Source organism: Cibotium barometz, chromosome 48, assembly GCF_041138505.1.
Source record: "Cibotium barometz isolate CiBa-2024 chromosome 48, ASM4113850v1, whole genome shotgun sequence".
Lineage (NCBI taxonomy): Eukaryota > Viridiplantae > Streptophyta > Polypodiopsida > Cyatheales > Cibotiaceae > Cibotium > Cibotium barometz.
The window spans coordinates 11,091,250-11,114,892 of NC_141093.1; the positions used below are offsets into that span (position 1 = coordinate 11,091,250).

The 23,643-nt window shown below is 43.3% G+C and overlaps 1 protein-coding gene across 1 annotated transcript in view; it reads left to right on the top strand.

Annotated features, from left to right (window-relative positions):
* The window catches only part of NIAP (Major facilitator superfamily protein), a 94,150-nt gene that overhangs the window by 56,604 nt on the left and 13,903 nt on the right, over nt 1-23,643 (top strand). Inside the window, exon 4 of the mRNA XM_086785414.1 lies at nt 5,322-5,796. Coding sequence (XP_086641540.1) covers nt 5,322-5,796 — 475 coding nt within the window. The remainder of the gene's footprint in view (nt 1-5,321; nt 5,797-23,643) is intronic.

Consider the following 23,643-nt stretch of genomic DNA (forward strand, 5'->3'; position numbering starts at 1 on the left):
GCTAGGATCTCTGCTTGCACCCTAGTTTTGAGAGGCCCTTTGGCCCAGAGTACAAGATGGATCTGCACAGAGATGCGGGCTCATGGCTTTATCCTTGCATTTGAGCAATGAGGACAGATTTGCAGCCAACCTCTTGCGTGCTTGGGATCTCAGGCTGGCCCTTCAATAGTCCGCCCTAGTTGCATCCGAGGAGCTCTTGCAATAGCCTTTGATTTGGAACCCCTTGGTCCGTTTGCCCAGTGGTCACATGTTGGGGGCTCGCCATACATATCGTGGAGAGCTTTGAGTATGGGTCTCCTGCTTAGTCACTTGGAGATTGCTTATTTTCAGACAGCTGCCCCCGAAGGCCCAAGAGAAGAGCCTTACTGGGATATGGGGTAGGGACAGACTTAGCCTCGACATCGACTCTTCCATTTCCCCAGAGTCGCTGGCTTGATCCGGTACCCCCCTCCCCTAAGGGAAAGTTATAGCATATAAAATAGTTATTTTTGGGTTGCATTCCATTCTAGGCAATGGGTGCTCTTTTTCATGCACTTTTGGATTAGGTAAATGGGATTATCTCTTAATCTCCTTTTTAATTACTTTTGGCTACATGCCTATAAATAGGTTGGCTACCCATTGAATTAATATATGAGATTTTTCTCTCCACTCTCTACTTTGCAATTGTGTTTGAGCTCTTTGTTTTCTCTCTCTCATTCACCATGAATTCCAACATGGTATTAGAGCCATGATCCATATGTGATAAAAAACCCTAGCTATGGTGAATGCGGTTTTGTTATCTCTGCACCCCCAACCAATGGAGGAATGATTTCGTCTTCTACTCTCCATCATTGATCATTCTTCAAACTTAGGCGATTGCCCAGCTCCTGGGCGCAGCCTCTATGTCTTTCAATTGGAAGGAAATGCCATCACTATCGCCGGTATCTGCTGGTTAAAACGCACCTGCGTTTTTTGGGGAAAACGCAATGGCGACCTCCTGGATGCGTTTCAGTCTAATTCCGCCCGTCCCCGGAGGTTTTTGAGTGCTGCTAATCCGGCTGCAGTGTTAGTTTCACGAATCATCAATTGTAGCGGTCGCTACAACTCTGTGGGTACCTCAGTAAGCATCTTTTCAAAATCATGATTAGTCCTTGATTAATTTAAGTTAATCATGAATTATGGGCTTCAAACTCTAGTCCATGGGGTGCTATTTCATTGCTTTGAATCTCTCTTGAAGAGAACTTGAAGAAGGGTTCCAATTGGAAGCTCCAAAGTGCTGCCTTTTTTCGCCTCATGATTATCAATCTTTCACTAATCATGGTGAATAATGATTGATTAAGACACTAATATCTATGCATAATCAGAAAGGCATTAATTATGCCTTCATCTTGTGAATCTTCGAATACAAGATACATCAAGCAAAGGAAGAAGTGATGAAAAATGGTTTATGGGGTATTACTAATGGAAAAGAGCTAATGCCTACTACCAGAGAAGGAGAGAGCATCTGGGCTGGCAAAGATGAAAAAGAATTGGCTATCATTGTCTTAGGTTTAAGTGACTCTTATATCCATCATATAGATGAAAAAGGAACATCTCAAGAGGCATGGAATACTCTTGACACTTTGTTTGGAGCTCAATCGAAAAACTCAAAAATTAGTTTGCTTTTCAAATTCTTTGAGTTGAAAATGAATGTAGATGAATCTCTTCCAACTCATTTGAACTATATAGAGAGTATTTTAACTCAGTTGGCAGACATCAAGAAGCATATTGAAGCGGATGCTATCATTGTAGTTCTGTTAAAAAGTCTCCCTCAGGAAGAATTCGGTAATATTGTTACTACTTTTACGAATTAACCCGTACCTACATTGATAGATGTTGAAACATCTCTATTGGAAGAGTCAAACAAAATTAAGAACAAGAAAAGCATCTCAGAAGGAGCATTTTTCAACAAAGGTGGATTTAAGAAGTTTGGTTCAAAAGCTGCTTTCAAAGGCACACATGCAAAGGATTCTTCTACAAAATCTTGCAATTTCTGTGGAAAGACAGGTCATGAAGAGAAAGATTGTTTCTTAAGAAACAAAGCAAAGAAGGCACTCCTTGCAACAGGTGATGATGGATCAAGTGACGAAGAAGTAGAGGAGGAAGAAGCAGTGATCCCAGCAGAGGTCAACCATGTTCAAGATGATTGGGCTTTCTAGACCTGCTAGAACTTGCCCACATGTGGTCACCCCTCTATTCTAAGTGAAATGTAATTATAAGTAAATGTCTAGCATCTTTCATGATAACTAGCATTGTAAACCTAATTGGAGTAAGATCTATGGGCACCAACATGGTTATCATAATCAACATTGTAAACAGTAACTAGAGCTAGCATTGACATCATAGTAGCCATGTATATTTTGTTGAGGGAGGGTGTTGGAAATACACCAAAATACCATGTGACATTGGGGTCATGGACATATGGTTCTATGGTCTAAGGGACAGTCACAGCATATAAAATAGTCCTTTTTGGGTTGCATTCCATTCTAGGCAATGGGTGCTCTTTTTCATGCACTTTTGGATTAGGTAAATGGGATTATTCCTTAATCTTCTTTTTAATCACTTTTGCTACAAGCCTATAAGTAGGTTGGCTGCCCATTGAATCAATATTGAGATAGAAAGGAATTAAGAGGTCCTTCTGGTGAATGAATTGTGAGATTCTCTTCAAAGCACTGGCTTTGTGATTTGCTTTGATTGATTGATTTGATTTTTGATTTATGTGACTCAAGAGTTGGGATTGGTGTAGTTTTTTGCGAGTGTGGTTGATGCAAGTTGTGAAGGAAAGATATTCTAAGGAGGGAGCGGGACCAGACCAATCCTGCTGCTCCCGGCATGCAGAGCATCATTTCATGTGTTTGAATTCTTTGATTTAATTGTTTATGGATTATTCAAGTCTCTTGGAGTTCAAGGCATTCTTTCTCATTAGAAAGCTATGGTTTTAAAAACAGCCTCTTTAAAACTTATGGAATCCCATTCAAGTACTTTTTTCTCTAATGGCAACTCTTTATCTTTAAGTGACTTAATTTTCCTCTGGAAGTTTCATTGAGATTTCATAATTTCCTATGTAGACAAATGTTCTAATAATTTTGTGTTTACATGCAAAAAGTTCTATTTAGAATGTCTTTTGAGAGAAGTTAACTCTTCTACTCAAACGTATGAAAGTAGCTCTCTCTCGTCCCAAGAGGTTATTGAAAAACACCAAGATTTTTGTAAATCTTTTGGTTTCAAGGTGAGCAATTAGTTATCTTTTCTATATTCTATTTGGAAGTTTCATAAACATCCCAAGAAGCCTAGATTTATAGCTGCCTCTAGTAATACCTCTTTAACTTCGGTCTGAAAATGATTAAGTAATTGCTTTAAAGCCATTTTGCTGAGTGTCCACGAGCTTTGGAGAAATTTGCACCTATAGATTGTAGTTGGATCTTAAAAGATTCAGTGGGAGTGATTCCCGTTGTTAAATTCTTAAACTCTTCTCGTAGTTTCACTCAGAAGTCTTCTTTTGATTTCACTACTTTGTATACTAAATTGGACTTAAACGACTTACGTAGTAGAATTAAGTCTCTGATTTGTCAAGTCGTTCATTACAAACTAGAGCACAATAGATACAAATCTTTGTTGATAGAAAAAACAGCTCTTTATTTTGATTTTGGTTGGTTGAAAAACAAAAACCAAGACATAGCTAAGAAGAAAAAAAGATAAACTAAGATTGTGTAGACCAAGATAATATCATGTCTTGGGTTAGATTTTCTCCTAGATAATCTCTATATAACCTTAGGTGATTTCTTATTTAAACAAACCATTGGTATTCCTATGGGTACTAACTGTGCTGTTTTTCTTGCCAACTTTTATCTTTTTACATATGAATTTGATTTTATGGAATGCCTAGTTTCCATTGATACTATGTCCTATCTTCCTTCACAAACTTTGTCAAGTGAGACGTTTTGTTAATGACCTTCTTGTTTCCAATATTCCTAATTTCGAAGACTTTACGTACCTCTCTAGGTGGAGGAATTTATTCCAAAGAGTTTTGTGAACTTAATTGCACTGCAAATAATGACCATTGTTCTTTTTTAGACCTCAAGATTTCTCAATCTTGTGTTGGTATAGATGTAGATATATATGATAAATGTTTACAACCCGAGTATTCCAACTTAAATATCATAAGAATGCCTCACTTCACTTCTAACGTTTCTAAAATAACTAAACATGGTGTTGTCTCTTCTCAGTTATTCAGATTCTCTCATATTTGTTCAAACAAGTTTGCTTTTATTACTCAAGTTTGCCAACTCATCAATTTTCTTGTGCAAAAGGATTATTGCTTTAAAAAGGTTTTAAGTAAATTTCGTTGTGTTTTGAATCGAAGTAGATATATCTATGAGATTTCTGCTTTTGGAATGTTTAAGATTATAAGTAATAAGTTTCAAAAAAATGGAGAGCTTAAAAGCTTATTTTTTGTTTAGATCATTTTAGCTCTTAGTTGTTATTTATTATTGCTTCTAGTCTTCATTAATCATTGCTTCAATAGGAAAGTGATTTGTTTTTGCTAGTCTAGTTATAAGTGCTAGCCTTCATCGTGGCTAAGTCTGCCCTTCACCTCCGGAGAAGTGATAGAAACCTGTACCTAGTCCATGCTTCCATGCTATGCATGATGAAGTTGATGATCTTATACTTCATGATTGGACAATCTTTGAGGTAAAGTTCGCACTTTTTGTATTCTTGTCTTTTCTTTTCTTGTTTTAGTGAATTAGTCATTTAAAGTTTGTTTTGCTAATTAGTCATTAAAAATTTGTTTAGCTTGTTTGTTAGAAATTCTTTTGTTGTGGTTCAATAAAGATTTTGTGTGTGTGTGTGTGATTATGTATTTGTCTGTTTTTGCAAGTTGTTATTATTATTATTATTATTATTTCTTCTTGCATGTCTCTATTAAGCTTTCCTATTTTTGATTTTGTTTGTTTTTAGTGATTCTCTTCTTTCTTTCAAAATTATTCGTAAGTTCAAATTCATCTGGCCTTATGATGTTATATATATATTCTAATGAATTTAAGTGAATAATTAAGTCTCATGGTTTTCTTATGTTTTAGTTATCTTAAAGAGGCAATGCGATGTAGGCTGGATGCCCTCATTGGGCTAGAGGTGGCTTCTTGGGCTTTTTTCTGTACCTCTACGTGCACCATTTTTATGTGTTTGAATTCTTTGATTTAATTGATTGTGGATTATTCAAATATTATAATGAATTTAAGTTAATAATTAAATCTCATGGTTTGCTTATGTTTGAGTTATCTTAAAGAGGCAATGCAATGCAGGCTGTAATGCCCTCATTGGGTTGGAGGTGGCTTCTTGGGCTTTCTTCTGTACCTCTGCTGGTATTGCTTGTATTCTACCCGCTTGTTCCAGAGTCTCCAAGGTATCTTGTAGCAAAAGGAAAAGCAGATGAGGCCTTGGAAGTACTCAGAAAAATGGCTCAGATCAATCAGAAGTCATTGCCTCTTGGACAACTTTGCCAAGAAAATGCACTCACAGTCCAAGAAGTTGGAAGAAAACAGATAGCCCATGAAGCACTTTGCTTGATTAGGGCTCTTTTCTCATCATCTATGATCAGATCAACTCTTCTTCTTTGGCTTGTTTTTTTTGCCAATGCTTTCACATACTATGGGCTGGTGCTGTTGACATCACAATTGAGTGGTGAAACTGCCATCTGCAGTTCAGCTGTGAATGCAACCCAGATAGTAAGGGAATCGGCAGATCTATACAAGGGTGCACTTATAACGAGCTTGGCAGGTACACCGAGTGGCTATTCATGTTTTAATTCTCCTTCACCTAATGGAAGTCAATATCTTAGTTTGGTGTTTGTTAAAGGAATTTATACCATAAAAAGCCTATTGCACATAGTGTATCAAGTGTCCATTTCATCAATAAAAGTATTTGAGATGTGCTGCTTATGAATGCTCAATACAATGTTATGCTATGAGAAAGAAAGAAAGAAAGGAAAGAAAGATCTATTAATGTCTATAAGAGACCCCAAGGGCCTATGAGACAACGAATATTACAATGATATCATAGGTGTACAATGCTATGAAAAAACTAAAAAAGAATGTGAAAACTGAAAACTGAAAACTGAAACATGAGTCTATAAGCCTCTTGATGGCAGATGTGTGGCTATGGTGAGGGCATCAAAATGGGTGCTTGCGGAAGCGTGTTTATGAATTGTTTGATTGTGATTAGCACCTACTCAGAGACTTAAACCCATGCACAACAAACTTCTTCTTCATGCTCAATACACAGTAGAGAGGGATGACCTAATCTACCCTGTATTACTAACATGAAGTATATACAATGCTGAATAGAGATTCTCAAAGGTAGCACTGCTCCTCCTGAGCTCTCAATGACTCAATGATGATTGACTAATCAATGAATGAATATGGCTAAGGCTAGATTCCTATTTTTAGTGTAATGTTGCTGAGTTGGCTACCAACTCTAATAATAAGTGTTGGGACTGACACTCAAACACACATAGTATTGTTCCCTGCAGATGTTAGGGTTAGTTGCAGAAACAAGAAGCTCAGAGAGAGAGAGAGAGAAGAGAACTTTTTAACGTCGTAGGAAACTATCCCAAGAGACCAAATTGATCCATCCGACAAGATTTGAACTCAAGACCTTTGATTGAGAGAGAGAGAGAGAGAGAGAGAGAGAGAGAGAGAGCAAGACACAAAGTGTGTGGTGATTACAAATGCAAGTCAACCTCTGCATGTGTGTCACATCCATATAATATAGAAGTACAAAAATTATAGATAGAGTGTCCTTTCACACTTGATATCCAAGGGGAAAAATGTCATGTGCAGAGTGTGTATCTACCATCCGTGTGCTACACGCACGCAAGACTAGTTTTGAGGCTTGGGGAAGCTTGGAGCTAGGCAGGCTGATTGATGAGCTGAGTTTGGGATAGACTAACGGGCAGGCACCCAAGTATGGACGGGCGGGCGCCCAAGTGTGGACGCCCGATGACCGGCCAAGAGCCTATAAAAGGGTGGCCAAGGTTAGTTATTGGGATATAGAGAGTCTCGCGAGTTTGTGAGAGCTCTATGGTCTTGGAGCCTGGATCTAGTGCAGACGTGCACCTGCTTTATGCAGCTGAGGCCGGCAGCAATCTCGAGGCCCGCGAGGGCAGCTTCGTGGCGGTATGGGACGTCGCGAGGAGGAGATTGGTCGGTACGTCAACCTAGTTAGCTCAGCTCGTGGCTCGGTGGGGACAGCCAAGACTGTGGGCTTGCCCACGGCTGTCCTGGTTGGGAGGTGAGTCAGGCGTGCACCCCCTTGTTGTTTGTTTGTTCGTTTGTTTGCAGGATTCGAGTCTCATACCAGGAACGATCACGAGGAGATCCGGTGGGGATTTGATAGTGGTATCAGCGCATACCTCGTGAACGAGCAAGTCGGTAGGTAGAGAAGATGAGGTCGAAGAAAGGTAAGAGTTAAAAAAGCTTGCTGTTTTTTCTGTGCATACTGTTATTTTCAGAATAGTATGTGTTTTTCTTCGTCAAAGAAACCCATGTTGATGGGAGGTGGTAGTCTAAGAAGGGTTGTTTGCTTTGCAAAGAAGAGGCATGATTCGTTTGTGCAGTCGCATGAACGTAGAGAGAAAACAGAGAAAAAAAAAGCAGGTTTGCTTTTCGTTGAACGAGTGAGAGAGAGAGCATGCGTGTGTCGTTTGTACTGCCGGCCGGGTACTGATGTACTGGTTTTGCAGGCGATGGGCTACAGGCAGCCAGGCGCCTAGGGCTATCTAGCCAGGCGGCCAGGCCTACCCAGGCGGCCGGCAGGCTGGCGGGCGCCTAGGCTTACGTAGCCAGGCCTACGCAGCCTAGCGGCGCAGGCGCCCAGGCCAGGCCAGGCAGGCGCCCAGGCCAAGCAAGGCAGGCGCCGGCAGCACATCAAGCGTCGGCAGCAGTTGACAACGTTAGCAGTTGACGTCTGCAGACAGCACGTCGGCGGGGTTAATCCAGCAGGAAAGAGAAAAAAAAACAAGGAAAGCACTCGTCTTTTTTGGGCTTTCGTTTTTTTTAGTTTAAATTTTTTTTAAAAAGTTTAAAAACCCCTCTTCCAAGGTTTAAAAGTGTTTTATTTTTTTAAGAAAACAGAATATATATATATATATATATATATATATATATATATATATATATATATATAAATAAAATAAAACAACACTAAAGCAAAAGCTAAAGATAGCTTTTGGAGAAACCTTTATAAACCCCCTTAAGTGGGCTTCTTGCCACACATCTCTCAAGTTTTCAAGCTCTCAAGCTCTCAAGTTCCCTTGCACTTTCATTGTGCAAAGATCGAATTTTCTCTCTACTTGTCCTCTTCACGATGTCAACCCAAGAATCAGAGTTGGAGCCCCTTGTGGAACGCGAAGGCTTGCCGGCTACGGAAGATACTGTAGGAAAAATGGAGGAGAGACAAAGCTGAAACTGAGACTGAAATGAGAGCAAGACTAGAAGGAGACACAAAGCATAGAGATACCTTGAGATGAGTGTAGACAAGACACAAGATTGATACTTTCATTGAGGTGAGAAGTACAAGATAGAGTAGACTCATTGACTTATGGGACAATTATAGAGGTGCCACATGTCACTAGACTAGACTAGACTAGGAGAAGTACACCCAGTGTGCACTTATCTCCAACACCCTCCTTAAGTGGACACTAGAAGGAAGACAGAAAGACAAGACTATGACATGACAAAAGATAAGACCAATACAGATAGACTAGACAAGGACTAAGAGACAAGCCAGAAGATAAGATAGACAAGATCCTGAGACACCCCTCCTCAAGTGATATCCTCATATGGGTCCACAAGGGTAGGGACAAGAGTGGATCATAGACAGACAGAGAGAGGCAATCAGCCAGTAGAGTGGTCCTAGAGAGAGAGAGACTGTCAGATAGACATGAGAGAGTCTGACAGATAGAAGATAAATGGGGACAGAGACAGAAAATGCCAAGAGAATGTGGGTAGCTAATCCACAAAAGAGAGGCATATAGACTGATAGACAGAGTGTCAGAGACATGTGACTGTAAGATCACACAAGATAGACACATAGACAGAGAGACTGACTGATTGTAGATAGACAGAGAGATGGACCTTGATAGTTAATCCCTCCTCAAGGGCAATCCTCTTGCTAGAGTGGGTAATGCAGGGGTGCCTCTTGGATAGGGACAAAGATAAGTCCATGTAGACAAATAGACATGACATTACCCCATGATCTACATCATTGGTGATCAATGGTGGTAGATAGCATGAAAGCATAGACAAATATGAGAGAGATGGGAAGGTCTTACCACTTGCTGAAATGCAAGGGCAGTGTCTAATCCCATGAAAACTGAAAATTAAATTTTTATATTTTGAGTTTTTTCGAAAGTAGAAGACTGAAAATTACATCTAGATATCCTGATTTGATTACTCCAGCTTGAGCAGGTCTTCCCTCTTTCAAAACCATATCTTTGACAGCTGCCATGAACTGAAGATAGTTGTCGGGGTGAAGTAGAGTAACCACGAGCTAAGAAACGTTGAGGATGAGGTGAAGAGAGCTGAAGTAGAAGCAGAGAGCTGAGGCGAGTTGAAGCGGGTTGAAGTGAACTGAAGCTTGAGGCAAGGATGAGGGGAGCCAAGATAAACCTGCTCTGATACCATGTAGGAAAAATGGAGGAGAGACAAAGCTGAAACTGAAACTGAAACTGAAATGAGAGCAAGACTAGGAGACACAAAGCATAGAGATACCTTGAGATGAGTGTAGACAAGACACAAGATTGATACTTTCATGACGCCCACAATATATAGGTGAGAAGTACAAGATAGAGTAGACTCACTGACTTATGGGACAATTATAGAGGTGCCACATGGCACTAGACTAGACTAGACTAGGAGAAGTACACCCTAGTGTGCACTTATCTCCAACAGATACCGATGCCGATCTTTTTGACGATTATGTGTCAAAATCAGATTTCCAAGAGTTCAAAGTAGCTCTCGAAGCTTCTTCGTCGGAACGTCAAGCACAAATCACAGCCCAGATGCAAGCTTTGCAAAACTCCATCGCTCTTTTGACCACTACCCTCTCTACTCTATCGGGTATGGATACCTTGGCTTCTGCTTTAGGCCCCAACATTACTCCGGAACCGTTCGGGGGCGAGCAAAAGCAGCGCACCAAGGAGATCGTGGACACTTGGCTACATAAGTGGCAAGTTCACTTTCAGTTTCATCCATATGATGATGGGAAAAAGATCCAATTAGCAGCAGGTTTCCTGTCCGGCAAAGCTTTGCTTTGGTGGAAGGAACTCAACCCTAAGCCAACAACTTGGGCACAATTCGAAGACGTCTTCAAAAAAGAATTCCTCAAGAAAGAGGATGATTATGATGTTGTTGCCCAGTTTTCAGCTTTGACCATGACCTCGCAGCACCTCACCTATGAGGTCGGACTCATACCGTTTACAGGTTAAAAATAACAAATGTAAAACATTGGACGAAGCCATTCATTCAACTCGTATCTATGATGATACAATGGTCTCTTCCAAGTCGAAACCAGTTACCGAGCAGGGGAACAAGCATAAAAGAAAGTTTTGTGCACCTATGGCTAACACGATAGAAGGCAAGTCTTCGGATCAACCTTCGAAGAATTCAAGTTCGACACCAGCGAAGAAGAAACGACTCCTTAGGGCTTTAAAGCTCAAGAAGGAAGGACGTTGTTTTATCTGCGAAGAAAAAGGACACATGCGTAACGAGTGTCCGAAGCAAAAGGGTACCAAGACAAACGCAGGACCCAAGCCAAAGGCGGCTAACCAGTTGTCTTTGACAGGTACGTCAATTACTGTACTTTCTCGCCCTAGTACTTGTTCTGATTGTCTGTTCAATTCTAAAGTATTTGGCTTGCATGATCTTCTCCGAGTTTATGGAGAAGTGAATGGCCTTAAGATTCACATTCTTTTAGACCCTGGCAGCTCACACAACTTTGTTAAGACAAACTTGTGCAGAAATTGAGTCTTGATACGACACCCAGCGATTATACCTATGAGGTACGCTTATCTGCGGGAAGGCAAGTATGGGATCGAAAGGTGGAGATGCTTCCAATCTAAATTCAGGACTACATAGATACTCTGGAATGCTATGTAATGCATCTAGAAAATGTAGACTTGTTATTAGGGATTGAATGGTTTAAGACTCTTCAAGTCCAGATAGATTGGTCTAGTCATATTTTTTCTTTTCAGCATAGGGACACCGAGTATAGTATTTTAGGTGATTGTATTCATCCCTCTCAGGGACCTCTTGTAAATACAATTGATTTTGGAAATATAATGGATTCTTCTTTGTATACCGCTTTCCATTGTGTATTGATTCCACTTTCTTCCTTTCTCATCCCTTCCTTGGATGTAAATGGATTAAGTGTGTTTGAAAGCAAAGAATTACAGAAGATACTTGATTCGTTTCAAGACGTATTTTCTAAGGAATTGCCATCGGGTTTACCACCTGAACGGGCAATAGATCATCGTATTGACTTGATCCCTGGTGCTCATCCTGTCAGTATTCCACCTTACAGGATGAGCCAAGCTGAGGAAGATGAGTTGGCTAAACAACTCGAAGATTATTTGAGGATGGGTCAGATCCGTCCAAGTAAATCACCTTGGGGTGCACCTGTGTTGCTTAGGAGAAAGAAGGACAACACCTGGAGAATGTGTATAGATTACAAGAGATTGAACAAGCTGACCATTAAGAACCAGTATCCTCTCCCTAGATCAGATGACCTAATTGACTGGTTAGCAGGAGCGAAATATTTCACGATAGATTTACGTACTGGCTATCACCAGATACGTATTCATGAAAGGCATGTCGAAAGAACCGCCTTTCGGACTAGGTATGGCCATTACGAGTTTCTCGTATTACCTTTTGGGTTAACCAATGCTCCAACCACTTTCCAACAAATGATGAACGATCTTTTTCGTGAACATTTGGGGAAATTTGTGGTGGTGTTCTTGGATGATATTTTGATATATAGCCGTACTCTTGAGGATCATGTCAGACACCTCACGATTATCTTATCTATTTTAAGACAGAACCGACTATATGCTAAATTAAGTAAATGTGAGTTCTTTATGACCGACATCATTTACTTGGGACACAAGATCACTAGAGATGGATTGAGCATTGACTATAACCGAGTTCAGAAGGTTCTGGACTGGCCTATACCGCGAACAGTGAAACAACTTCGTTCTTTTCTCGGTTTTGTAGGGAAATCTGTGCGGGAGTACTCTCAGCTCACACTACCGATGACAGACTTATTGAAAGGTCGTGGACGTAAGTCAAATCAGCCTATCACTTGGAATAACGATTTGGATATGGCCTTCAGACTTTTGAAAGATAAAGTCAAGGAAGCACCTATCTTAGCATTACCTGATCCTAGTCGGCCTTATGTTCTTGAAATTGATGCCAGTGACTATGCTATCGGGGCTGCTCTATTTCAAGATGGTAGACCGGTTGCTTTTGAAAGTAAAAAGCTAGACGACACTCAATCTCGTTGGCCAACCCTTGAGAAGAAGCTTTATGCTGTGATTCATGCTCTCAAGGTTTGGAGACATTATTTATATGGCTCCAAGTTTGTGGTATTGACTGATCATCAGTCAATCAAGTATGTGTGTGATGCGGATGATTTGAGAGGAAGGAAAGCTCGTTGGGCGGAGTTAATGCAAGATTTTGATTTTAAGATCCGTTATCGGAAAGGGTCCATGAATAGTGTTGCAGATGCGCTTAGTTGAATTAGAGAGGTGAATTCTTTGTCGTTCACCGAGATTTCTATCGACTTATTTCAGTCATTGAGAGGACTTTGCAGGACTGATAGTTATTTTGGTCCATTTTGGCAGAAGATCCAGGACGGGAACTCATTGATTGACCAAGACTCAATGACTGAGCAGTCTACCATTCAGGCTGCAGGAGGCCAGTGGATGATTCGGAATGGTTTACTATTCCGTACTGACAAAATTTGTGTACTACAGATCTTGGACATTAGGTCCAAGATTCTTAAGGAGTGTCACGACGCCCCTTCTGCTGGACACCGTGGGGTACACAGGACACTATCGTTAGTGAAACACACTTTTATTGGCCAAAGATCAAAGGGTATGTAGAAGATTATGTTCTCAAGTGTCAAATTTGTCAGGCAAATAAAGCTGAACTCTTTAGACAGGCTGGGTTGTTGCATCCTTTGCAAATCCCAGGTAATAAATGGGAAAGTATTTCCATGGATTTTATTACCGGATTGCCAAGAACACATCAAGGCCACGATTCTATTTGGGTTGTGGTAGATCGCTTGACAAAAATGGCTAGATTTTTACCAACCCGGAAGACTATTACAGCTACACAATTAGCACGGCAGTTTATCGAGCAATTGTTTAGACTGTACCGGTTACCGCAGGACATAGTCAGTGATAGGGACTCTAAGTTTACGAGTGATTTTTGGAAACTTGTTTTTGAGAAGTTGGAAACAACTTTGAATTTGAGTTCCTCTGATCATCCTCAATCTGATGGCCAGACTGAAAGAGTGAATCAGATTTTGGAGGATATGCTTCGAGCATATGTATCCAAAAGACAGAGTTCATGGGAGGATTATCTTCCTATGTTAGAATTTGCATATAACAGTACTAAGCATACGAGTACAGGTTTTAGTCCTTTCATGCTTATGTATGGTTTTCAACCTAGATCACCTGTTACAGTAGGATTCTCAGGACTTGAGTATGATGCAGCGCGTAATTTTTTGCAAGATATGCAGGAAATGTTACAAGTTGCGAAGGAATCTATTAGAAGTGCTCAAGACCGAGACAGGTTTTATTCTAATAGACATCGTTCACCCAGAGAGTTCTCTGAAGGAACGATGGTGTATTTGCGAGTTCCGAAAGATTCCGAGACTTTACGGACAGGTCGATCTCCGAAATTATCTCCTAGATACTGTGGACCATTTCGTGTTACACGACGGATTGGTTCAGTTGTATATGAATTGGATTTGCCTTCTCATGTGAAAGTTCATCCTGTATTTCATGTCAGTAGACTTAAGGAAGTATTAGGTGGAACGGACCAGTTAGTTACTTCTCAAGAAATTATAGATGTCGAGGACATGACATTTGTCCCGCATGAACTTGAAAAGATTCTTGGATTTTGTGAAAGAAGATTGCGTAATACGCTTATCACGGAATACAAGATCAAGTGGAAGGACCATGTTGAGGAGGACGCTACATGGGAGACATTGACTACTCTTCAGAGAGATTACCTTGGCTTTTTAGTGAGCTCAGGAGTGAGCTCTTAGAGGAAGGGGAGTATGTCATGTGCACAGTGTGTATCTAGCGTGTGCTACACGCACGCAAGACTAGTTTCGAGGCTTGGGGAAGCTTGGAGCTAGGCAGGCTGATTGACGAGATGAGTTTGGGATAGACTAACGGGCGGGCACCCAAGTATGGACGGGCGGGCGCCCAAGTGTGGACGCCCGATGACCGGCCAAGAGCATATAAAAGGGCGGCCAAGGTTAGTTATTGGGATATAGAGAGTCTCGCGAGTTTGTGAGAGCTCTACGGTCTTGGAGCCTGGATCTAGTGCAGACGTGCACTTGCTTTATGTAGCCGAGGCCGGCAGCAATCTCGAGGCCCGCGAGGGTAGCTTCGTGGCGGTATGGGACGTCGCGAGGAGGAGATTGGTCGGTACGTCAACCTAGTTAGCTCAGCTTGTGGCTCGGTGGGGACAGCCAAGACTGTGGGCTTGCCCACGGCTGTCATGGTTGGGAGGTGAGTCAGGCTTGCACCCCCTTGTTGTTTGTTTGTTCGTTTGTTTGCAGGATTCGAGTCTCGTACCAGGAACGATCACGAGGAGATCCGGTGGAGATTTTACAAAAAACCACTTGCTAGTCCCTGTTATGAGCATGTCATCTACATACAAGATGACTATGAGAATATCGGCACCAGTTTTCTTCACATACTGCCTGTCACAGACTCATACAAAGCATATATCCCCCACTGCATATCCTCGGGTACCTCAATGTCATGCAATTTGTGCATAAGCCTAGCACGTGGTACGGTATCGAAGGCTTTGCGGAAGTCCACAAAGCAGTAGTATATCCTTCTCTTCTGTGCCCTGTCCTCTTCAATAAGTGCCCGAAGTGTCAATATGTGATCCAAGGTAGTAAATCCTCTCCTGAAGCCAGCCTATCCATGTGCTCGATGACCATGCCTCTCTGCCCATCGGCGCAGCTCCAACTCCAATATAGAGCCATATAATTTGGCCAAGTAATGACCAATCATGATCCTCCTGTAGTTACCTGGTATCATGGGGTCCCCACTCCTAAAGAGTGGTACAATGATATGCTCTGTCCAGCTTGTCGGGAAACCCTCACAAATGGCACGATGAAACACATGTACGATGAGCGGAGCCAAAGTGTCTCGTGCATATGAGAAGTGCTCTCCAACTAGCCCATCATGATCCTGTGCCTTTCCATTCTGTAACCTGTCTATCGCATCTAGCACCATCCGAATAGTAAAAAAGGTGCTGCTAGCCGGCCTAGCTCCCAGTGGAGGGGGGGTGGGGGGTTGTCTTGGTGCATCATATAGCTCGCTAGCATAAGTTTGCCATGCCTCAGGTGCAGTAATCGGAGTACTAGGGTGTCTCTCTTGAAACATCTTCCATGTTCTCTTGCTGTCCTTGCCAGAGCAGAGTTTTGGACCCTTGTTACAGATGCATTGCCCGAGGCCCCACATTGGTGTGTCGGGGGAGACTTCAACATGCTTGAGGACCCGGCCGATAGGGTGGGAGGCAGTCATGTTACAGTGCACGGCATGGAGCTTGCAGCTTGGGAGCGATTTTGTATGACACTGCGGATCACTGATGCATGGCAGCATGAGGCTTTCTCCCGTTCTCAGGACAGTCTTAGTTTTTCTCGGTCGGATCGCCGGCAGGGAGGGACTAATCTATCACGGATTGATCGCTTTTATGTGGGCGACAGGTTCGGGAGCGTGGTGGCTCCGTTGGCATTCTCGCTGGCACCTCTTTCTCAGACCATGCGCCAGTTATTTTGACACTAGAGGAGAGGACACGGGAGACCAGCTTGCAGTTGAGGATCCCAGAGAGGATACTTACAGACCCCAGTCTTTTTGAGGACATTGAGAGGATATGGCATGATAGCCAGAGCTCTGACTTGGATGCAGCAGGCCAGTGTGCCAAGGGACTCATTGAGCTCAGCTCTTTTTTGCACGCTGCCTTGACACGGCTGGGAGAGACACGAGAGCAGGAGCGTTGCTTGAGACGTAGCCTTGCTTCGCTCCAGCGTCTTCAGGAGCAGCAGCCTACATGTGAGTGGGTGGCGTCCCAGCTGAGCCAGGCACGCCAGGAGGTTAGAGCGGCAGAGGAGCAGAGACACAAGTTCTACTATCATCGCCAGGCCTCTCAGTGGACGTAGCTTGGTGATAGAGTGACTGGGGAGTTTTTTGAGATCACCGGACCCCGCCATGCTCGAGCAGGAGTACGCCAGCTCAGGAGGCAGGACGGATCGCTAGCCACTGAGCCCGGGGAGATTAGAGCTATTGCCACTGAGTTCTATAGAGACCTGCTTTCAGCAGCGGAGCCAGCCACAGAGGCACGTGATGCTTGCACACAGACCGTGTGGGCCCATGTGCAGAGGAGGGTCACAGATTGTATGCGCACGGTTTTGGGTGAGCCTCTTTCAGAGGATGAGCTTGTTGAGGCTTTGAGGGTCCTTCCGCGTCATAGTTGCCCTGGGGAGAACGGATTGACGCCTACCTTTTTTATGTGCTATTGGGACCTTTTGGGGCCAGGCCTCCACAGGGGTTTTCAGTATGTTTTGGACACTGGGGTGATGCCACAGAGTATGCTACTCAGACAGGATTCGTCAAGGAGCGCGGTATCCTTGACAACATTTTCACCTTCTGGGAGGCGACGGCCCAAGCTAGATTTCTCGGTGAGGACTTGGTCGTTATGCTTCTCGATTTTGAGAAGGCATACGATAGAGTCGATTGGGGTTTCCCAGAGGGCACTATGCTTCGCCTGGGTTTTGAGCCAGACTGGATTCGAGGAGTGGCGGCTCTATATTCCACAGCTCGTAGCCAGGTGTTGATGGCAGGAGGACGGGGGCTGAGTTTTGAGTTGACCAGATCAGTCCGTCAGGGATTCCCTCTCGCCCCGTTCCTTTTTCTTTTCTTTGCAGAGGCTATGAGCATGTATGTGACAGCAGAGGAGGTTGGTTTGAGAGGACTCCACCTTCCAGTCCGGGGAGAGGACCTGCTCGATTCTGAGTTTGCTGATGACACGGGATTGTTTCTGCATGGCCAGGAGGCCAATCTACAGAGAGCAGAGCAGTCGCTATAGGTTTTTGGTGTGGCTTCGGGAGCATTGATCAACTGGCGCAAGACAGTGGCTTTTTGGATCAGTAGCGCTCCCGCTCCGGCATGGACCCCAGACCCGGGTCCTAGATGGATTCCTCCTGGCACAGCAGTGCGGTATCTGGGATGCCACCTGAGCAGCAGATCGCCCCGCTTCTTCTGAGCATTCGGAAGAAGCTTTTGTATTGGAGTACAGCTCGGCTATCCTTGGCTGGGAGGGTGGTGGTGACAAATCAGGTGCTTTTAGCGACTATGTGGTATATCACATCTTGTTGGGTTTTCTCGAGCTCTTGCATCAGCCAGGTACAGAGGCTGATCAGGAACTTTCTTTGGACTGGGCGGGATGGTCAGCCGGCCCGGGCTAAGGTTGCTTGGGCAGTTATTACTCTTCCGCTGGCCCAGGGGGGCTTGGGCATTATAGATCCAGCTGATTAGAGTAGAGCCTTGTTGGGGAAGCTTATTGTTCAGGGACTGCTTCCAGGCGATGAGCCTTGGAAGGAGCTTCTTTTTCAGCGGCGGCTGCAGGCTAGAGCTCCCCCAGCAGGGGGCACTTGGGCACCAGAGATTCGGTGGATCTTCACAGAGATGAGGAGGACAGGCCTCATTAGAGGATGGGAGGACAGATTTGCCTTGAGTATCCTGCGAGCTTGGGAGTTGCTGAGACCGGGGCTTTCTCAGAGACCTCCCACTTGTGATGAGGAGCGGGCCAGACAGCTGCTCATCTGGAGCCCCGCGGTACGCACAGAGCAGGGTCATATGCTGGGTTTTCGCCCTCGTCGAGCCTGGGGACCATTGGCGGCAGGCCCAGCGTGCAGTTTTGGAGATTGGCAGGCCTTTTGCAGTCTCCCGGAGGAGATCCAGGCGGAGAGGCTGAGTCACTTCAGAGGGGGGCTGATTATGAGGGATGACATTCAGGAGGCACTCATTGAGGAGTGGTTCACGCCTTTCGAGCCTGGGGCCCCATCGTGGATGGGAGCCTTTACACAATTGGAGATCCTGATTGCTGTCAGAGCTTGCACTGAGGATGGTAGATACTTCTACTATGAGATACAGGATGAGGGCAGACTTCAGAGAGTGGAGGCAGAGTCGCCTTTGGTTGCAGAGTGCATCTTTCAGAGGATATGGGTAGTGGCCGCCGCTTCTCGGAAATGGCATATTGATCCAGACCCTGCAGATGTGGACTCTGATTAGCGCATATGGGCATATGATGCGCGCCCCTTTGCCCGGCTCCAGTGGGACCCTGACGAGTACGAGTGGCATGATCCTTATGCGTCCCCCGAGGCCATAGAGATCACCTTTTTCCAGTACACTGTTCGTTTGGGGAGGCATATTTTGACTGCGCAGGCACGCAGGATCTCGGCTTTCCAGTGGCTGGTTGCCCACAGGGGCTCTGCAATTGGCACCTGGCTTGTCTACATAAAGAAGTTGAAAATGGCACCACAAAATGAAGCTTAACAAAGCTGAAAACTGAAATCACTTGCACACTACACTAGGGCCTGAAAGGGCCGACTCCCCTTGTAATAGATTGTATTATCAAGGTTCCTGTTACAAGCTTCATAGGCATTCACATGCCAAACTATACATAGGCATTCATGCAAATGAAAACAGCATTGCAAACATGGTTGTTGATGCGGTTGATTGCTTCCATTTGATTTTCACAGTCTCACTCCTCGATCCCTCATAGCTAATCAAATGCAACTATGCTCCATTGGCATCCATACACAAACATTGTGTGTGCCAAGACCTAGACATAGGACCATAATGACAAGTATTCGGATCTTGAGTAAGTGAAAGAGAGCTTAAATGACCTCTTACCGCAATCTTCTTGCCCTTGAGTACAACCATCGTATGGTTGATGTCCACGCTTCCAGGGGTCCATTTCCACTCCCGGCTGAAATTAGGATTTCTGTAAATTAGGCTTTTTCAGCAGGTACTTGGACTCCAAATTTGGGGCTTTTGGGTGCAAAAGATGCCCAAAGGAGAGGGCTAATAATGTACTATGGTTGCCCCAAAATTAGGGTTTCTGAGAAAATTAAGGTTTCTGTAAATTACGGTTTATAGAAAATTTAGGGACGGTAGAATACTTAGGAGGCTCCAAATTCATGAATAGAAGAGGAATTTTACAAATTGGTGATCGTATGGAGACTATATAAGTAGAAGACAAGATTTCTCAAGCTTTCATGGCTATGGGAATCATAAAAAATAAGAAAATCAGCTTTCCCATCCATAAGTGTGTGTGTCCAAAAATGAAAAGAGAAGCCTCCATATAGTTGGCGCCCACTTCTAGAGAGAGGAGAGAGTGAGGAAAGATAAGCTTTCCTGACATGTAGAGGATGAGTGGAGAGTGCCTATTGGGCCACCCGTCCAAACCATCCCTCCTCTTGACATATGGGAGGCCACCCAAAGCTCATAACTTGTAGAAAAGGGCGCCTGAATATGTGCCTGGCCGATCGGGAGTGAAAATTGGTCCAACCTCTTTATGATATGTCCACCTGAACTTTAATGAAGTGTGGATCTGCAAAAGAGAAAAATTTGCCATTTACTCATAAAATGAGAAACATAGAGTAAAGTAGTATACTTACCACCTGGCTACATCCCACAAGCGAGGTCAGAAGACACTTTCACTCACATGGTTCACAAGAGGGTGTCCCCAACTCATGAACTACACGCACAATTCACGCATGTAACAAAACAGTTCATGCCACAAAACTCCCTACTTGTAGAGGAGGTTATGACACTATCTATGTGGTAGTTGATTGCCTCACAAAGATGGCTAATTTCTTTCCTATGAAAAAGACAGATGGAGCATTAGAGGTTGCAAAACTCTTTGTAAAAGAGATATTCAGTTTCATGGAATGCCTAAGAAGATTATCTTTGAAAGAGATGTGAAGTTAAATTCAAAACTCCAGCAAGCTACATTCAAGTTAATCGGAACTCAATTGAGAATGAGCACTACATTCCACCCTCAAACTGATGGAGAGATTGAAAGGGTAAATCGAGTGCTAGAAGACTTGCTTAGAATGTATGTAAATGAAAGACAAACCAACTAGATTGATTGTTACTTTTAGTTGATTTTACCTATAATAGTTCTCGGCATAGTTTGATTAAAATGTCTGCTTTTGAAGTTGTATACGATCAAGATTGCGGGACATGTAAATTTTTCTGATGCTACTAATAGAGTGGAGGTGTCCCGTGAGATGTTAGAGGATGGAAAAGCATATTAAACTCGTTAGGGAGTGTTTCAGGAGTGCTCAAGATAGAAAAAATAGTTACTATGATAAGAAGAGGACACCTAGAGAATATAAAGAAGGTGAAATGGTGTTCTTGAGAGTATCTCCAAATAAAAGCAATATCAGACTAGGGAGAGATAAGAGACTATTTCATAGATTTATTGGTCCATTTAAGATTCTCAAGAGATATGGAAAATTGGCTTACTTGTTAGATATGCCAGAAAGCATTAAACTTTGCCCTATTTTGCATGTAAGCTTATTGTCCTCGATCTTAAGCGGCGATTTCCACCGCTCCATTACCTTGAGAAACTCAAAGACGTGTTCAAGGGTATGTTGCTAACCCTGATCATATTTTGCAGGACAACCTCAGAGTGAAGCAAGATGATAAGCTGTTGGTGAACGGAGAGATAGTCTTAGATAGAAATTGTAGCCATATTTGGTAGTGATGTGTGTGAACACACTAGGACCAGCTTGGGCACTTTTTCCCTCTTTAGTAGGTTTTTTTCCCGTCTTAGTATACACCCATCTTGGGGTATACTTATCTTTTTTGTATAGTACACATTCGTTATCTATCTATCATCTCATTGTGTGCTCCCTTGAGCCTCTCCACTGTGTGTGTGTGTGTGTGTGTGTATGTGCGCATTCTTGCAGCTCTATTTCTAACATTTAGTTTAGAGCATACGCTCCTCACCCCTGTGCTGCTGCCTATCCCTCACTCCGAGTCGCGTGTCTTCTTGAATCGGATCAAGGAGACCTTTTGGTAGAAGAAAGAGGACCGTGAAGTGTGTAGTACTTTGTACTGAGGTTTTCCGATTAGATTTCCATTCCGAGCGCATTTTAGGAGCCGTTCGCGCAGTTTTTGATTTTCTGCAAACATCTTTGGGAACTGGATTTGCACTGTTCTTCATCGGATTCTGGAGTAGTTTCATCAAATTAACTATAGACGTGTGTGTAGATACACGAGAAAGCATCTACGGGCTTCACTTCAGCGACATCGATCTCTGCATCTTATGAAGCACTTAGCACTTTGCAGGTTGTGTGATTACTTGCTTGGGTATTATCAGAAATAGCATATAGTGATGTATTTCGGATGTTATTGCTGAGGATAAGCTTGACGGGACCAACTACCTGTTATGGTCCTATATGATGCAGCATGTATTGGTAGCCAAAGGGCTATGGAATGTTGTGGTTGATATTCAGAAATGTCCTGGTTCTTCTGATGAACATGATGCAGATACACATCTGTAGACACGGACTCAGTTTCACATAGTGCATTACCACAACATAGCATACCTCCTACGCAGGAACAAACAAAGTGGGATGGAAGAGATGCACAGGCACATGTGTTGCTTGCTTTCTCAGTTAAGAGGAGTATCATTCCTCACACTCCGTCATGCAAGACTGCCAAACATGCTTTGGATGCACTTGCGTCATTGTACTAGTACGTAATGAAGCACATGTTGCTTATATACGTAAGTAATTAGAGTCATAGCATATGGATGAGGGAGACTCCATGGACAGTTTCCTTACAAAAATCAAGGATTTTAAGGAGCAGTTGGCCAATGTTGATGAAATATATCCTGACAGTTTATTGGTACCTACTGTCTTGAATGCGTTGCTGGACTTGTATCAAGGTTTTGCTTCTATCATAAGACTTATGATGAAAGGTAATCCAAATGCCTTGAAGTTTTAAGATTTGGTTTCTGTGCTCTTGCAAGAAGAGAATCCAGGCAAAACAGATCTCTCATAAATACAGGAGATCAGGCTTTTGCTGCGCCAGTCAACAAAAAGGCAAAGGTAAATCCTTTCCTCAAGGTAGTTACAAACCGAGATCAGAGTCATCGGCGAGCCTACAGACAAGGAAGGCGACAAGCCAAAGAAAAAGAGCAAATGCAACTATGGTCACTACATTAATGAGTGCAGAAAACGGCTGGAGAAGTAGAAAAAGAAAGACTCAAGTATGGTTGTAGCTGATGCATGAGCATCCAATGCAGAAAACAAAGAATCTGCAAACTATGCACATGATGATTAGGCTTTCATTGTACAATGCAGTTATGATGCTTCGCATAAGGATGTATGCATGGCTGTTACAGATGTACATGTCTAGTATTTTGACAATGGTGCTAGTAAGCACATTACTTCTCATCATAGTTTGTTCTCATCACTTGAATCTACTCCATAGAAAAACACTGTAACATGTGCAAACAACTCCTCATATCTTGTAAAAGGAGTTGGTAAAATTGTTCTCACTGCTGGGTCAAAGCACGTATTGATGGTACCATTATTTCTCCTTTTTGGTGGTACCACTTGTGCAACTTTGGAGGAAACTTCAAGTGCATTTGGTTTTTCAAATGTCAACAATAACGACACATTTAAGTGTGCATGATGGTGTGATGAGGAGTCGGGATAGTTATGACTGGGAGTGGGGGTCTTCATACGTGCGGATTGGTAGAAACGATTCGTGGCTCGCCCCATTCTGCGGTTTAGAGCAGCCGGAGAGGAAAACGAGCCAAGAGCTCCCTCACATTCCTTCCTCTCCTCACATTCCTTCTTGCCACATTCCCTCTTCCAAGCGCAGGCATCCTTCTGGTTGGTTCTCACCACCTTTCTCCCCTCAACACAACCCGTAGCAGGATGAAGACGACTCCTTGGAAGACTGTGGCCAAGACTGGAGAAGATGACACTACAGCTGGAAAGACTCCCCCTCTGAAGTCCATGGGAGGAGAACCAAGCGCATCTGTGAAAACAACACCACCGCCTTCCTCACAACACAGCCCGTAGCAGGATGAAGACGACTCCTCATAAGTATGTGGTCAAGACTGGAGAAGACCAAACTTCAATTGGGAACACCCCCCCTCGAAAGTCCATGGCAAGAGAACAAGTGCATCTCTGGAAACAAAACCACCGCCTCCCAGAGCAAAATCGTCCATCAAAGGTGAGCACCCTTTAAGCTTCTGGGTCTCTGCACCATCGTGCTATATGGATTAA